Source organism: Habropoda laboriosa, unplaced genomic scaffold (assembly GCF_001263275.1).
Source record: "Habropoda laboriosa isolate 0110345459 unplaced genomic scaffold, ASM126327v1 scaffold42, whole genome shotgun sequence".
Taxonomy (NCBI): Eukaryota; Metazoa; Arthropoda; class Insecta; order Hymenoptera; family Apidae; genus Habropoda; species Habropoda laboriosa.
Window position 1 is genome coordinate 665,640 of NW_017100181.1, and position 13,426 is coordinate 679,065.

Below are 13,426 nucleotides of genomic sequence, written 5' to 3' on the forward strand. Positions count from 1 at the left end.
CAAGATTCTATAAAGAGTCCTACGAAGTAATATTCTTATCCAGGTTGGACGTAAAGTTACGAAAAAATTCCATTTATCCTCAATGTTGACTCGTCGAAATTTGAACTTCTGAAAACTCCGGGAAATTTGAAAGCACCGATACGCGGGAATATGAACGAGAAATTTCTTTCCATTGAGAAAGATCGTCGTCCAGTTGAAGAAGATCGTTGGTTCCCGACAGGAAGATATCCTATCAACGTTGATGCAACCTCTTCGAGCCGAAGTTCTTCATTATTCATATGGAGCCTATCCCTCCTCTGCGCACAGCACGCTCCTTCTGTCTTCTCTTACTTTCGTCCCTTCTTCCACTCTTTCTTTTGCCTCCGTTTTTTCTTCTTGGATGACAAAACACGACTTCACGCTGGTTCACTCAGGCATAAACATCGGGATGAATTTTTATAGCGTGCCCAAAGAAATCAAAACCACATCAACGAGGCTGACAACGTGCATTAATCGCACCTTGAAAAAGCACACGAAATATAGCTGCTAACAGCGAAAGGTGCGATAAAAGATCACAGGGTTACTGCGGATATGACGAAGCATGCACACACACACGTGCTTTTCCTTTTCGATAGAAGCGTATCGGTGAGCTGAAAGACTGGAAAACCGTCATGCTGGGTAACATGTTTATATGTTTATTTATTGTCAAGCGTTTGCATACCTTTGCTGGTAGTTAGATTTGCAATGTAGAATAAAATTGGATACGTGATGAGTCGCGTAACTTGTCCACCCTGGGTAACTTGCGAAGTATCTGTTCTATGAAAAAGTGTTTTACATGGAAATTGTACGGTATTCGAGGGAAGATATCCTCAAGTGGTATTTTTAAGTAACGTATTTGTTCATGAGATATTATCGTGGTGACTTGGAATTTTTTAAATGAAACGCGTACCTTTTTGTGACAAAATTTAAGAGAGCAGGGAATTTTCTATGAGGAAATTATAAAATATAAAAAAAATAAAAAAATAATTTCTATGAAATTTTCTGTAAATTATACGATTATTAGAGAGAAAGGTACAGATCAAACTGTGGAATGGTAAAGAAGTGGGCAATTTCGGTCCTTAATCAAGAAATTGCACAGGTGTATGGATGTGAATGGGTATCACTTTGAACACCTAAGTAGTGAGACCATGAGCAACGTTTTAAACAAATAAAGCTTAATACTTTCATAGAACATTCAGTGCTCTTGTAAATTTTGGTGCAAAAAGATACGCATTCGATTTGAAAAAATTCGAAATCACCTGGATACCTAGTAAACAAAGAAATTATTTTAAGAAACCGTTTCAGCGCCACATGTTACCTTCGATACCGTGAAATTTCTATATAAAACATGCTTAAAAAATTATTCGGGGTAAAAATGTTAATTACACCTACCCTTTTACAATTTTTACCTTTTCGATTAGACGCGTTTGAAAATATACTGTAGCTACAGATATAGATACGAGAAAAAGTGTTTGCAACGAATGAAATGCATTGTATCTAAATTACAACATACTGTGAACACAATCGAAAATACAAAGTGAAAAGAGAAAAATCACAGAAAGTGTATATGTAAGTAGGTATATTTCGTGTGACTAAAAACGGTAGGATACCAGTGCACACCTGACAACCAGCTGCACTCGTCATGGTCCTTTGCCACGTATAACTCATGGTTCCCCCTCATCTTCTGGAACATTGTACCGTATATCAAACGACGCATGTCCTCGTAAATATACCATTTCCTAACCTCGCTTCATAGGTGTCAAAATTCAACTGACGACGGTTGAATGTTTGAAAACTGTTTAGTCTGAAACCTGTAACACGTGTAGAACGTTGTATTATACAGGCTGGCCACTGAAAGACCGAAGGGTTTGAAAAAGTCATAACTTGTTCATTTTCAATCTTTTTTATTTTCTTTTTCTGTAGGTTATAGAGCATCCCTTGGAGATTAAAATGGCTACGTATGATGTCCAGCAACGAGTAAAACTCATTGAGTTTTTCTATTCCGGTGAAAGATCAATTGTTCAAACTCGGAGAAAATACCGAAAAAAGAAATGCTGAACTTGTTTAGCCTCCGCGTTCACCTGATTTGACGGCACCAGACTTCTTTCTGGGGGGCTACTTGAAAGAACGGGTTTACGTAAATAAACCTCGAACAGTTGAAGAACTTAAGGAGAACATTCGAGCCGAAATCCGACGTTTAGGACCTGAAACCTTGCGTACGGTCATGGAAAATGTTGTGGAAATATTACTGAAAAAAATCCATTAATTATATTTCCGAATAAAATAATAAAAAATTAAAGGAACATGTGTTTGTAAAAGTTCCACCCTGTGCAAGGCAGTGGAAAAAATAAACGGACGAAAATTGTAATCGCACATAGTGCTTAATAAAACAAAAATGACCATTCAACTCTTCCTTTTTATAATGATATTCCAGTTTGATGTGTCGATTTTTCAAGCCAATGCAAATTTGTAATCTTCAAGCTTTCCTGATTTGTTTCCTTTTTTAGGCTAGAAGTAATTGGAACTCTCGTATCTCCTAGTTTAACCCTAGAGCGGTCTTCGGGTCTTTTTTGACCCACCGCTTTCTTATTTCTTTAGTAATGTTTGCTGTTATCAAGTTTACGTTCCTTAACATTATTTTAAACGTTTATTGTCTAGATTCATACCTCGCGTTGGAAACAAAAATTGTTCCACATAAGGTCTTAGGTCCTTCTTCACCCAAAAGTCTTAAGTGTACCGTCAAAACGAAGAACGCAATAGGGTTAAAATAGAAACGTTTCTTCCTGCAAACGCAGGGAGAATGGGGTAATTGCGGACGCGTAAGCTTAACAATAAATTAAACCAGTATTATTCACATTAATCAATCTCCTTTTATTGATAATAGAACGTTAGTTGTTTATCTACAATATCAACGTTAATACATATTTGAAATGAAGTAACAAACTAACAAAAATGAATAGAAACGAAATCTTTCTTGTTCGTAACAATTGAAAAATACATAGATGACTTCGAAATCTCGAGAAAAAAATTACCTCGAAGAGATTTTTCCATTTCGTCGTTGCATTGAAACAGTTTCTTTTTCATGTACCTACAGGGTGGGACGAAAATTTTGCCTACCTTGAATATTTTCGTTATTTCTGATAACATGGAAAAATCTTTTATACAAAACTTGTATTATATGGAGGGGGACATAATGTGATGCAAATATTTTTCAAGTGGGTGGAGGCGTACGGGAGCTTTCATGATCATCTCTATTTCTTTTAAGTGGAATGCTATACTTTTGTTATCGCTGTGTGATAGCCGCTGTTGTAGCGATTTCGGTATGTTATCTTTAGGGGTCATTCCAGGTCAAATATGCTGAGCGCGTGTGTGTGTGTGTGTGTGTACATATAAATTTATTACACAAGATGGAGCACGTAAACGAGTACTAAATACATTCGCTGTTGTATGTGCTTCACCCAGTATAATAAATTTATATTCATGATAATAAATGTTTTTTTTTTTCTGTATCTCTAAGAAATCTTACAATTTGTCCAGTAAGGACATCGGGTAAACAGTGTTCAGCGCTTATATGTATCACGTAGATGCATTTCTCAGTAGAAAGCATCTGTACAGGGTTCGTGATAAGAAATAGATGGTAAATAAAAAATCAGAAAGTAAAAGTAATAATATTATCAAGAATAAAATTACAGGATAATCGTAAGAATACTTGAATCTTCGTAAAAATTCGTGTAATTTCTATTAATTAGGCTTATTCTAGTAATTAGACTGCATATTTGTAATATTTCATTTTTTAAATTAAACAGTAGCCATGCGGCTGTATGCAGATATGGATTCTTAGTGTATGTGCGACCTTGTGTAACATATTGACTGCATTAAATGAGATGAAATATTTATAAAAGGTTAGGTGATATTTATGATGCGAAGGTATTCACGTGTTCACGATAATCAAGTTAAAATATTACAATTATTTTTGTGCCATCGAAGACATCAACATAAAATTCGATTAAGAAATTTGTTGCTTTAAATCAATTTAAATAAAGTTAAAAACAAATTACGCGAACAGTACAAAACTTATATTTGTAGCGAAACGAAAGTAAAACTGTATTATTAAGTTCATGTTGAACATGTGAACAACTATAGTAATTATCGTGTTACCGGCCACGTGATCCTTCGGTACATGCACACATAAACTCAGTAAGCAGTTCAACGCTCGTTATTACGTTCATTAAGACGTCAACTTGGTTGGTTGACGTCTTACATACCCGTAAGTAGATCTTATCGATGTCCCTTTATTTATCGAAGAAATTGATCGCTAGTAAGACGGAAACGATGATAAACAGCGAAGAAATGTGACACTGCCTTCTACGTAATAAAATTGCTAAACTTAATGAAAATACTAAAGAAGTAAAAGTGGGCAGAAAAGATTACTAAATGTGAATGACTTAATCAACGTAATCAAGTGACTAAAAAAGCTAAACGTCTGAGATACTGATTGACAATAGGGAATTTACTATAAAAATCATTTTTTCTTATTTTCAGTCAGCTAAGTACACTGCTGTTCATAAATATTAAGACACTTTTTGTGTTCGTATAAAAAATGTTTTAAATTACATTTGTTCGCCAAAATTAGTGTAGGGGATTTATGTGAGGAGGGATAGTAAACTCGACGGACTTTGTTCTATGCTACATAATATTTATTAATACTTTATATCGCTAGGTGCTACGCTAAGGATGTCGCTCAATCAATCGCTGGAGGTGCTACGCTAAGGATGTCGCTCGATCAATCGCTGGATTCATACTGCCTTTCGCTCCCTCGCATTCGCCCTAATGTCATCTTGCATACATGCACACTTTTCAATAGAAGAAAACACACACGCACTCACGCACTCCTCGCCTGATTACTAAAACTAAACATTCGTTCAATATCTTTCGCGCTATCCCAAACACTCGACCTGGCACACCGGTCCTTACCGCGCCGGTCATAGGCCCTCACGCATTCACACAGACAACGCATTCATACAAACAACGCACTCACGCTCGGTCATCCCTACATTAGTATCATAATATATCAATAAAAATATACAGGGTGTTGACGCTATTAGTTTCCAGCGTTTTTCTTTTAAGTGGTAGATTTATAAAAAAAATGAAAGAGAACAAAGTTTCATTAGCTTTTTATATGCAATACGATGGTTTGAATAAATTTTTAAAATTTTCAACAATTTTCGCGTAATGACGATACCACGAATTTTCCTGAATTGATAGCTGTAATTCTTTTTATACTATTATATATGAAAGGGGTTGCCGGGACGAGTTTAACGACCCTACAACAAAACTCATTTTCAAACTCGATTTCGTGACGAAGTTTGGTGCGGCATAATCAATAACACTATTAGGATCTCATTTTTCTTGACGATAACTTAAGGGGGTATTCTAGTCTAGAGTGTCATTTTTTATTCCTCATTAGGGATTTTTTTGTAAGGAAAGTATAAGTTTCTCAGTATCGGCATTTTGCATACATATTTATTCATGTCTTAAGAAAGTTCACAATTTTTTTCAAATGAAAATTATCAAAACTGTCTGAATTATGTATCATTCAATGCGGTCCCTTTAAAAAAATGTGTCCTACTGGCTGACACGATTCCGCCCATTCTGTTTATCCCAAATGAAAAAACCAAAAGGATTCTTGATTAGACGAATGTGATTATGGTGTGAACCAGAATGAGAAAAAAATAGTGAAAATTTACAAAATGGCGGCACTTTGAATTTTGTGTATCGATTTCCTCCACTTTTTTTCGTCTTTCAGAGGCTCTAAAAATCAGAAAAATGTATATTTTGGCATAATTCTGGTTCAAACGATAACCGCACATCCACTGAAGGTGCATGTAAAATTTCGAGTCAATCGGACAACTAGAACTTGAGATATCATCTTAGCCATTTAGAGAAACATGGTTTCGAGAAAAACGCGTTTAAAGTATCTCATACCAGTTACACGAGAATGGTATACTCACGACTACGGGCTACATGACGTCTTCTTCAATTTTACGAATTCGGAAAAATCCTTCGACAATTATACTTCTGCAAATGTCTACTTTGAGAAAATGTAAAAAAGAAAAATCGATTTTTTTGAAAACTCTAGACTAGAGTACCCCCTTAAATACAAATTCTAGACTGAATCATTCTTTCCGGGATATCGATAATTTTCTACCGACTGTTTTCGTTTGTTTTACATTCAACAAGTGTCCTAATACTTACGAACGAAGTGTATGAACATGCGCCACTCTGCACTCCCTAAATATTTACGCATACTGCATTGTACATCTGATTATGCGATCTATACGAGCTCAGCAGAGTACGTAAACGTGCATACTCCCCTACATCGGACTAAACGCTGGTGTACGCAATAGGTATCGCAGTGGGCGGAGGAATGAACTTTCTCGCGCATAACTTATGCAAATGAACCGGGCATTGTGGACGGTTACTTAATACATTTACGAATATTACTCATAATGCTGCTCGGTTGATCGTGTCGCGTGGGTTCACAGACCGAAACCGCGCTGGCGCCTCTCAAACTCCTCTGCAAATCTGAACTCGTGATCGATTCTAACAGGGAAAATTGTTTAAATGGCATTTATCGATGTTTGTGAATTTTTTTGCACGATGCTGTTCGCAGCAAAATATTCGACACATCTTTTTTTTTTTTTTTTTTTTGCAAAATTTGTCTGTATTTAGGGGGTGACAATGATCTTCAGAGTTGGGGATGAACATCGAACTACAGCGCTCGCGAAAAACGAAATCACATAAATCTGAAATTTACATGGATTTTTTGGGTATTGGAAGGAAAAAAATGATTAAAATTTGGTTAAAGAAGGTCTTATTTATTAACCCTTATGTCAATAATCGGGTGCCCGCGTACACTTTTGCACTTTCTCACAAAAAATATTTTATCTTCCCGGTAAAAGATTTTATTTCACACATTTCCTGTCCGTGTTTGCTTTAAGTTTAGAATTTTGTTATCAGAAAACCACTAAAAGTAGACGACAATTGTGGTTATTGACATAAGGGTTAAAAACGGCCATTTTTCCCTCAGAGTAGCCCGAAAGACATGTGATTTCCAGATTTATGCAACTCAATTATATCCGCGTTATCTGAGCGTCGTTCGCAGAAAGTGTGCTTCGAAGGGTCTCGTGAATAGCGAGGACGCGTCGTCCTGCCGATCCCTGTCCACCCCTACGCGAACAGGCCCAGGGAAAGGCCCAAAGGGGCGTGTCGCCCCCACCGAGCGCGCTGGGCCTGGCTCAAGATGCTCGCTTCACCGTCTTCGGGGCGGATTTTCTCACATTTCAATTTGATAATAGGAATCAGAAACACTGCAAGAAGTCCTCTTATTTACACTCTTGTTTATAAGTATAAAAACACTTACCGAATACGAAGCGAGCGTAAACAGTCGTTACAAAATTATTCAGCCTGGAGTGCCGTAATATAACGAGTACATATATTTCTGCTGATACATGGTACTAAATCTGACGAAGAGATGTATGTAATTTAACCCTTTAACTACAGACCACTCATCTCACAGACGAGTTCGAGGTTTTAAAGCTTAATGCGTTCGACTAGTTTCAAGTGACAGCAGATGATATGCTATTTCCATTGAAAAAAAAAAAAGAACCTGTTATAATCCCTTTACTTATTTTGTAATCATTTATTTCTTTAATATTTTCTTTAGTCTTTGTTCTCAAAAACAACCTTCTCGTGCGAGCGTGCCATAAACCCGGTCAACGAAGACCCCATGCGTTCTGTACCTGCGCGACGGAACACTTTGCTTTCTATGCGAACGTTCAACAAGTGCCCGAATAGCTCGATCTTCTCGTGCGAGCGTGCCATAAACCCGGTCAACGAAGACCCCATGCGTTTCGTACCTGCGCGACGGAACACTTTGCTTTCTATGCGAACGTTCAACAAGTGCCCGAATAGCTCGAGACATTTCCGTTTGCAGTTTTGCCAGCGGAAATTCCGAAATGTGAAAACGAATCACGGATAAATATATGGAAAATGACAAGCGACTATTGTTTTCTGTTCCAGATGTCAACTTAACAAGCGACTTAACGTAGGTTGCAATGTTGCTGTCATCGCTATGAACGAGAGCCGGTGCTACACTGATTCGCCCGTGCTCACTGAACATCAGCCGTTCAACCGGAATGGAAAGGCACTCAGGTGTGATTATCGTAAATGCAGGCCATACTATCGTATAATATTACGGGTTCGCGTTTAATTGCTCAGGACAAAGAGGGCGTGGAAAGGGACTGCACGTTACGCATTGATTTATCGCTCGTAATTAAAGAGTGAGGAATCAGAAAGACTCTGCACGTCCTAGCTAGTGCGATTGATCAATTTCGAGACGTATTTATTCGTCGTTTCTTCTCCTTTTTTTTTTTCTGGTTTTACCTAGCTCAACACTTCGTCAACAGATCCTTCGATGCTTTTGTCGTACTTTATCTGAAAATCGCTACTCAAAGCGACGATACAATTGCGAAGTGACGACAAACTTTCACGCGCTGATTCTTCCTCGAGGCTTCCTACTCGTCATCAGAGAGCTAATGCTCTGTTGGCACATTCGAACGCGTTCGAGATTACTTTGTGTACCGATTGTAAATTGCTTTATCATGCAGCTACCACGTAACACGCGGTGAAGCCTCAATCGGTATAAATTAGGCTATGAGAATCAAGCTAAATATGCTCTTTGTACGGTAAAATATTTATAGCTCTTAATGCAAAGTAGTTTTGTATCTGAAATAGAGAAGAAGAAAATTTGTCATGGTTTCATAATTCGTAATTAACAGTTTTGTATCTCAAATATAATACCTGCTTTGCATAAGACGAAGATTAGTGTTATTTTAAATTTGTCGTGGTTTCATAATTCACGATTAAATGTTTAACACGTTTGCAACCATTGATAATCTGATTCTCTCGCGTTACTTCATTTGAAAAGCATATCTGTATACAGGACGAACGTGATCACCTTAAATTATTCTGTAGCTAGTGGACCGGTCGAAATTTCTTTGCGTCGCGTAATGCGGTTCTAAAAGGCTTTTAAGACGATCATGGTACATTTTTTTCACAGTTTTCGAGGTCACCTTCAATTTTTTATAGGTAAACCTGTAATCTCTTTGCGTCCACCTTTCAGCGATGTTGCGACGAGTTCGGCAAGCATCGTAAAGTCACGTTTTCTCCATCTGAATGAAATAAATTGAAAAAAAGTACCCTGAGAATAAAAAAAAGTGCAGATGTCGTAGAAAGAACTGGGCAATTATTTATTTGCTGTCTACTCGCGATGGTTATACCTATTACGAAAAATATGTGCAACGTTAGAGAATATGCAACAGAAGAAGCATAACAAAAAATCGTCAAAGCTACTTGCCACATATGAGCTGTGTATTTTGAAAATTGGATAATTTTGATAGCGGTGTAAGTCCATTTGTGGTCACAAAGTCCCAGTGATTCTTCAAGCAATTCCGATATATTTCATATACCTTCAAAAGTTTCAATATTTGTCACCACAGAGAACATAAAGCGAGACTACTGGTGATCGTTAATATTTTTCAGTCGATTAAAACGCGAACCTTTAAATATCTCAATATTTAGAAAAATTGACTTACACCACTGTCGAAATAACTTTGACTCACAAATTCCATAAGTGTGTATGAAAATATTTTTTATAAAGATTGTAACATTTATTAGATATTCAAAGATATGCAAAAGTGTCAGTTCAAATGATACATTTAGTGGAGAAAGAGGAAAAAGAATTTGCGACTTGATTTTAGGTTGAATTGACCCAATTTCTGTACAAGAATTAATCCTTGTACCTTTGCGTCCTTAAACCTGCTCTCTTTTTTCCATTTTCGGGTTTTCTATTCGTCTTCTAGCTATACTATACTTACATATAATTAATATCCTACAGTATACCTGCATGAATCTACACGACTATGATTCGACAGCTACATAACTCAAAGAAAATACGTGAGATGATTGTTCATTAAACATAGACGGCTGAAAAGTCGGAACTGTAATCAGACAGTTTGCTTATTTCATGGTTTTAAACAAATTGCAACTTTGCACCGTGGAATTGTCACGTGTTAGGTTACACAGGGAGAAAAGGTAGCTGTTCGAATCATTATCTGTACAGCACGTTAAAGAGCGCTGATTTCAGGGGATCGAAGAAGAGTGTGCTGTTTTATACGACCGACTGTGGCGACGAGAAGGAAGATCTGGGACTTAAGCTTCAGCAGCGATCGGTTTCTTTGGTAAGTTTCACGAACTCGAGGCATCGGTACATAAAAAAATCTTGCATTGAAATATTTGAGGTGGGTGAGGAACGCCTTTGCACTGTGTTCACCTCAATTTATTAAAATCTAAATGCGATGGCCGGCGTACAATTCGCCCGGGAAATACAATTGTTTCATTCGCTAAGTGTCCCGGCGGTAGCGGTTCGATGTGTAGGCGTCCTGGGTTTTTATATTGTTAGGACAGGGAGACAGGAGTAGCGATAGATAAAGATAGAAGTGGAGGAAGTGGTGGAAACGGAACGTCCTCCTGCGAACCTGGATGCCACATGTGCGCTTCTTAGGCTACTCGAGGACGAAGGTAAGTCTTAACCCGGGGAGAGACAAAAGAACGGAAGGAGTTGGAAAAGAGCAAGTTCGCGTGGAAGAATAGAACAAGATTCGGTAAGGGCTTGCTGGCAGTGACGTACCCGCCACATATTTATATTTATACACATAATGTGACCGCTGTGAACAAATAGTTTGAATCACACTTACAGTAGTATACGTTGATTAAAAAATTATAGCTACAAAATCAACAGTTACAACATATTTATATGCAAAAGATTTTAAACAGACGCTTCTAATGTTAAATCTGAAAGTGTTTGCGATTGCAATAAAAGAACCATAAAGACCGTATACACTCCTGTTTGTAAGAATTAGGACATTTCTCAAATTTGAATTTTTGAACAGTCCTTGCAAAATTATTAACCCCTTAACTTGCACGCTCGAGTTAATTCGAGCGCGCTAAACAGGCCAAACTGTGCACACTCGAGATAATTCGAGCGGCGTTGTATTTGATGCTGCTATAATTTTTCACACTCGAATATATTCGAGAATTGAAAATAACAATGTGAAAGCTAAGAAAAAGAATCGTGTTATTGATATTTATCATTTACATAGGATTGTAAGCTATAATACTTATTTATTCGAAAATAAAATATAGCCTTTTTCCATGGAACAAAAGCGCAGTATATCGAAATTGTCCACTAAAAGAAAAGTTGAATCAGGAGTGATAACAAATGGAAACCTTTTTTTTATTTTTTTGCCAAAACAATGTTCTAAAGTTTGTTTTTTTTACATTAAAAAAATTGATTTTTTTTGGCCGGTTTTTTTCAAAAAAACTGTGCGTTAAGGGGTTAAGATCCAAAAGAAATTATTCAGTTTGGAATCTTTTAGTATAAGGAGCACATATATTTTTTACTCTTATTATATCCATTCATACTTCATTCGTAAGTTCTGAAAAAAGGCTTTTGCTCCTTTCGTTGCACTTGCTTCCCCAAGTTTCCCAAATTGGCATTCTCTGGACAAGTGTATCAGAAGTCGCATTTTCCTCGCACCTATGTAAAAGTAGACAACTGGAAAGATTAAAAGTGGGCGAATTTAAAATCAACTCCGCATTCCATACTAAAACTCGGTAATAAACTCTGTTGATATACTAATGAGTTTAAGATGTCTAGCTGTAGTATTGAGATAACGATATGATACTAACTTTGGCGAAGAAATGTAATTTAAATCACATAACACTTTCTATACGAATATAATAGGTGTCCTAATGCAGTAAAGTCTCGATTATCGAAGGTGATGTGAACCGAGCTTACCTCGGATAATCGAAAACTCTGATAATACAGAAGGGTCGGCGGGTGTTCACAAATCGTGCAATGAAATCATAAAAAAACACTTTGATAATGTATCCATCGACCCTAAGAAAATAAATAAAATCAAAAAATTACATATTTTTTTAGGGTCCATGGATACATTATCAAAATATTTTTTTATAATTTCATTGCACTATTTATGAACACCCATCTTCTGTATTATCAGAGAAATCTTTAAATGAATTTTTTAATAAATAAAATTTTTCCTAAATAAAGTCAAAAAATTACATAGGGTAATTCCGGGAGAGATGGACCGGCGGGAGAGACGGACCAGGCAAGTATTCCCATGTGCAACGCGTCGGTATTCTTTTGTTTTACATTTGTTTTACGGAAAGCGATCGAGTGTTTTTTCTTCCATATTTGGCGAATAATGTACGAAATACTTGCCTGGTCCATCTCTTCCGAAATTACCCTAAGTTCAAAGCACTCCGGACGATACGGAACCTCTGTTAAACAGGACTCGAATAACCGAGACTCCGCTGTACTTACGAACAGCAGTACACGTTTAATTGAACGTTAACTTTTTTCGTTCACCGACTATCTCTATTGTATTCAGATAGTGCATTCACCAAATCACGAACACATTAGACACGGCGTTTGGAGGTAATTCTTCTCACCGTCTCTTTTAGTGTTTTTTCTCCTCTTTGATACTGTAACAACGAAACGAACAGGCAAGAGGCTCGACGATAAGACCTGTTCGATAAAGATCTACAGAAACAAATCGTTCTTCGCAAACGTTACTGGCTAATTCCAGACTAGGAATTAGCGTAGCTAGTATCTCTCGTAGATCGTCTTCCGGATCTCCAGGCTAGTAGAAGCTTCTATCCTAGACAATGATTATACGTTCCTGAACTCGTGGTGCTCTTTCCATGTAAACACACCCACGATCTCCGATGATTAACGAATACGAAGACAACCCGTGACGAATCGACGTTGCTTTTAATCGCTTCAATTAACTACCTTGAAGCAGCATGCTCCGATAATAGAAGATTCCCTCGTGTACCAGTGACAAAGCACCCACCTTCGTCGATAATAACTTGGTATTCTTCGTTCCTTGATATTACGACGTGCGTGTATTCTTTATTTACCTGCTATTATTAGGTTGCTGCGTAAGCTTTTCCGCTAAACAGCTTATAGGTACTTACTTCAAACTGTATATTTTTCAGTATTTTTTGTGACAGTTTTCTGTCTATATGGAAATTGCGTTATGCCTCTTTCATAAAGATCTTCGGATTTATCGTTGAAAAAGTACTTATTGCACTTTTCACAGCTTCCAAATTATTGAAGATTTTTTGTTCTAAACTGTTTTGTGGTCATAGAAAAATGTGAAAATCTGTTGGTACCAGATCCGCGAAAAATCGCAGATTTTTTCATTGCTGTTATTTTCTTTTGCGTTGCTATCGCCGCGTGTGGTCTTGCGAAGGTACAGCA

The 13,426-nt window shown here is 37.1% G+C and overlaps 1 protein-coding gene across 1 annotated transcript in view; it reads left to right on the plus strand.

The window, feature by feature from the left end:
• The first annotated feature begins 8,152 nt into the window (after positions 1 to 8,152).
• LOC108579092 overlaps positions 8,153 to 13,426 on the plus strand; it is a 48,202-nt gene continuing 42,928 nt past the window's right edge. The window contains exons 1-2 of the mRNA XM_017942535.1: positions 8,153 to 8,232; positions 10,226 to 10,319. Coding sequence (XP_017798024.1) covers positions 8,153 to 8,232; positions 10,226 to 10,319 — 174 coding nt within the window. The remainder of the gene's footprint in view (positions 8,233 to 10,225; positions 10,320 to 13,426) is intronic.